This window comes from Mandrillus leucophaeus, unplaced genomic scaffold (genome assembly GCF_000951045.1).
Source record: "Mandrillus leucophaeus isolate KB7577 unplaced genomic scaffold, Mleu.le_1.0 Scaffold53, whole genome shotgun sequence".
NCBI classification, from domain to species: Eukaryota; Metazoa; Chordata; class Mammalia; order Primates; family Cercopithecidae; genus Mandrillus; species Mandrillus leucophaeus.
The window spans coordinates 2912929-2917914 of record NW_012105697.1 but is presented as its reverse complement, the minus strand read 5'-3'; the positions used below and the strand labels follow the sequence as shown (position 1 = coordinate 2917914).

Genomic DNA, 4986 nt, shown 5'->3' with positions numbered 1-4986 from the left:
TTAGCCAGGATGGTCTCGATCTCCTGACTTCGTGATCCGCCCGTCTCGGCCTCCCAAAGTGCTGGGATTACAGGCTTGAGCCACCGCGCCCGGCTGGTTTTCCTTTCTTTTAAGGGCTGGTTGCTTGTTGCAGGCAATCAGCCTGAGAGAGGAATGGAGAGATAATCCCGTACTTTTCCCTGTTAATTTCTCTAGAGAACCTCATATACCTAGACAGAAGAATTTTTTTTAAAGTGCAGGATGGTAATATCAACCAGTATTAGACAAGGTAAAATTTAAGGCAAAGGATTAAACTGACTGAAAATAATCATTTTATATTTAACAAAGGATTCAGAATCAGGTTTTAATTAACATTTATTGAGTGCCTACTATCTGCCAGCCACTGTCATATGGTGTTTTACATATATTATTTAATTGGCAAGGACATAACAATGCTGCACTTATATGCATCGAATTATACAGCTGTTGAGTACATAAAGCAAAGATTATAAAAATTCATTAGCAAAAACAATTGTACTAACAGATTTTCACATAACCTTATTGGTTTTTAATGAATACAGTAGGCCAAAATTAGATAACACATGAATCTGAACAATATAATTGATGATACTGAGTTAATTAACAGGCATGTAAAGTTTTCAATTCTACAGACAGAGAAGCTATCTTCATCTTAAATGCTTGAGAAACAATTACAAAAAAATGGACATGTTCTAGGCCACACTAAAAGCTTTTTAAAAAGTTTTGGAAGCAGATGTGTTGTAGGCCACATTCTGTGTTCACAGTGCAGTAAAACAAGAAAACAAAACTCTTTTTAAACAAAAAATAAACCAAATCACTGAGTTTCAAAGCACTCTTTAGAAACACTACAATGTAATATTTAGACAACATAAAAATGAATAATCAAATGTTAAGATGTGGCCAAGGCTATATCCAGAAGTACATTTGTATTAGTAAGTATACTACTATAGAAAATATAAAGAAAATATAAATCAAGTATTCAATATAAAAACTGAGACAAAGAAGAAAAACAATAAAAAATAAATGCAATACATATCAAAGGAAAACAAATTACAAATAAAAGAAATAACGGATATAAATGAATCCTAATGCTGGTTCTTTGGAAAAACAATAGTAAACTAGATAAACCTTTGACAAATTTAATAATGAGTAAACCACAAACAGCAGTTGACAGGATACAGGGGATAGAACAAAATAAAGGAAAAATTTTAATTATAAAACAGTAGGCATAATTAAGCTAATCATATGAAAAAGCCCTATGGAATGAAGAATTTTCTAGAGGATAAAAGAACTCTGGGCTGGGCGTGGTGGCTCACGCCTGTAATCCCAGCACTTAGGGAGACCAAGGCGGATGGATCACGAGGTCAGGAGATTGAGACCATCCTGGCTAACACGGTGACACCCCGTCTCTACTAAAAAATACAAAAACTTAGCCGGGCATGGTGGCAGGCACCTGTAGTCCCAGCTACTCGGGAGGCTGAGGCAGGAGAATGATGTGAACCTGGGAGGCAGAGCCTGCAGTGAGCTGATACCACGCCACTGCACTCCAGACTGGGTGACAGAGTGAGACTCGGTCTCAAAACAAACAAACAAACAAAAAAACTCTGTAATTTGCCAAAATAAATGCAAGAGGTAAAAAGTATTAATAAACTGATAACATTGTAAAGAACTAAGAAAGCTGCCCAAGAATTAGCTGAAATATTCTCTCCATGACTCTATGACCTGGTTATAACAATGAATTCATTTAAAATTTCAAGGGACTGATAATTCTCAAGCTACAGAAACTGCTTAAAAGCATAGAAAAGGTAAAAGTTACCCAAGTCTTTCTGTTATGCAAGCTTAACCATGATACCAAAACTTCACAAAGATAGCACCAATCTCACATATGAAGATAGAGGCAAGAATCCTACATAAAATATCAATAAATAGAATTTAGTGTATGAAAAGACTGGTGCACCACAACCTTAAGAATGCAAAGTTGGTTTGATGTTAGGAAATCTACCAGATTTCATCGATCCTCAGTTGCACATTTTTTCATCTTCTCAAAGTCAGGAGATATCTTCCAGTTGGTGGCATCTTATGATTAATTAGCATTTTTCTTTCTCCATAGTATACAAAATAATGTTTTACAATCAATGATGTCTTCATTTCATGGAAATAAAGTATGTGAAAACTCACACCAAAAAATTTTTTAAAATCATCTCAAAGGATGTTTGAAAGGCATTTGAAAATATTCAACACCTATTCCTGATTTTTAACTAGCACACTTCCTTAACATAACGCAGGGCATCTATTTCATTAAATTAAACTTTTAAAACAACAGCCACCATTATAGTTAAATGTGAAACATCATAGGCATCCCCGTTAAAACCAGGAACAAAAAAAGCACGCACACTACCAAGACTATGGTTGTTTGTTGTGGAGCTTTTGACCACTCCACAAAGCCCTGAAACAGAAAAAAGGAAAAGGATAAATATTGGAAAGGAAGGGGCCACCATTGTTACTTGCAGGAAAATAGACTTATATGATTAGAAATGAAATGTCATATCAAGAGAAAAGCTGTTTGAATTTAAAACGGTACAGCTGAGTTACTAGATATAAGATAAACAAACGAATGTAACATAACTATGCTCTCTCAGAGGAAATGTTCAAATAATGGGATGACAATTTCAAAATCTCATTGGAATATTAAATCTCAGTTTTAACATACCGTCTATGCTTTAATGACCTCACCCCTCAAGAGATATGTGTGTGCATGCATATGTATGTGTGGTTTTTGACCCAACTCTATATCTCACTGGCTATTTGCCATCTCCAGTTGAATATCTGATGGACATCTTAAACTTCACATGTCCCCAAACAAATATTCTAATGTCCCCCGCCACACACAAAAGCTCCTCATGCAGTTTTCCTCCCATCCCTTCAGGCCCCTCCAGACCTCCAACTGTGGTATCCTTGACTCCTCTCTTTCTGTCATCACCCACATTCAAGACATCAGCAAATACTATTGGCTTTATCTTCAAAGCATTCAGAATCCAACCATTTCCCTCCCCTTCACTACCACCACCCTGGTCAAAGCCACTGTCATCTATCTTGTACTCTTGATACAGAATTTCGTTTCTTATCTTGATAATCCCACCCAATTTCTTGTTCATGGGTCAGAGTGCTCCCTCTAAAGTTGACGTCATTCCTTGCCTTTCTCACTCTGTTCCAGCCACAGTCACTTCCAAGCCTTTGTAGTTACGAGCTCTTCTTCCTGGAATGCCCTTCCTCCAGATACCCTTAAAGCTTGCCTGTCAGTCCTTAGAAAACCTTTCCCTCATTACCTATGTAAACCAGGATGCCCTCCACAACCCCTTCCCAACAAAGACCTGCACTGTGCATGCCCCTTGTCTTTTTCTCCATGCTCTTATCACCACCTGACATGCTATGTATGTTTATCGTCTCTTCCTCCAATGACACTGTAAGCACCAAGAGGGCAAACCCTTGCTTTGTTTGCTACTGTAGTCCCAGTGCCTGGAACAGGGTATGAACTCTGTAAATATTTGTTGAATGATTTAATAAATGAAAAAACATACCATGATAAGAGATGAGAAGACATAATGATGACAATTTTCCAAATTAATGATGAATTTAGTGCAATTGCTATTAAAATATCAAGGAAGTGAATGGTGAATGCGCAAGATATAATGGGTTATCTGGAAAGTTAGACAATGGTGAACACTGAAAAAAATCCTGTGAAAGAAGAAAAATGGAAGGACACATACTATGAATTATTAAAGTATATTATAAATCATTGATGGAATTCACATTTCTAATCTTTGAAAACAAATTCCTCCCTCTAGCCTGCTGATTCCCTCTGGATGATACCTCATTTCAAATCTTCCTTTACAACCAGATACCTAGGGACAATGATCCACTTAAGCAGTTCCCAAACCTGGTAGAGCCCCAAAAGTTGTTGGGAGAGTTTTTCAAATATCTTGCGATCCCCTTTGGATTTTCTGGTTCAGTGTATCTGAGGAGAACCAGAGAATGTGAATTTGTATAAAGTTCCTCATAAACTATGCATAAAATTGGGCCAACTGAACAAATGCTCATTGTAGCATTGCCTTCTGTAACAATCACAACAATGGCAGCCTAACAATTCATCAGCCAAGGCAATGGGTCTGACACAACCGAGCTAGAGAATATTTGGCAGCAGTAAAAAGTAACTTTGAAATACAATGAAGATAATCAATATGTATTAAATGGAAAACTGTCCAGCATGTACTAAGTGACAATGCCAATTGGAGCAATAGCAATTTTGCCATAATTTCCTTTTGTGGAATTAAAAAATATATGTGTAGTTTACTACATGACAGTATTTAGATAAAATTCAACAACAAGCAAAACTAATCCATGTAAGTGGAAATCAAGAACTATAGTTGCCTCCAGGGCTGGGGAGTGAGAGGGGACCAGAAGGGAAAATAAGAGAATGTTCTAGAATGATGACAGCACTCAATATCTTGATTGGGGTGTTGGTTACATGGATGTACGTGTGTAAACACTCTCTGGTTAGTGCATTTTATTGGAAATAATTATACTTCAATTTTGAAAAGCAGAATATAAAGTTAAGAAAATGTAATAAATACAGGTAATCTGAAATCCAATAATTTTACCCACATCACACATAATAGACCCATAGATGCCTCACCTAGTTCCTCTTTATTTCTGTTTTTCAGGCTGATGCAGCTCTCCCCTGGATGCTAGCGGTATTGGCTGCAAGTTGTATGGTTTACAGTTTGTAGTTGCTCCTTCTCTTCTGACAAATGCCCTTTGCTAATGAGATCCTCCTTCCTACAGGATTACCCAGGAGGTTAACTCGCCCTCCAGGGCAGTCCACAGCCAACAATAACTCATATGGGATACAAAAGGCCACTCCATTGACTCAGAGGAGGACAATTCTCTCTCTCTCTCTTTTTTATTTTT

The 4986-nt window shown here is 37.1% G+C and overlaps 1 protein-coding gene across 2 annotated transcripts in view; it reads right to left on the bottom strand.

Annotated features, from left to right (window-relative positions):
* Positions 1 to 337: 337 nt before the first annotated feature.
* SMIM17 (small integral membrane protein 17) overlaps positions 338 to 4986 on the bottom strand; it is a 35555-nt gene continuing 30906 nt past the window's right edge. Inside the window, exon 4 of one of the 2 annotated variants that reach the window (XM_011997003.1) lies at positions 338 to 2464. In XM_011997003.1, coding sequence (XP_011852393.1) covers positions 2354 to 2464 — 111 coding nt within the window. In that variant the 3' untranslated portion in view covers positions 338 to 2353. The remainder of the gene's footprint in view (positions 2465 to 4986) is intronic. The other variant, XM_011997004.1, reaches the window with a different exon arrangement.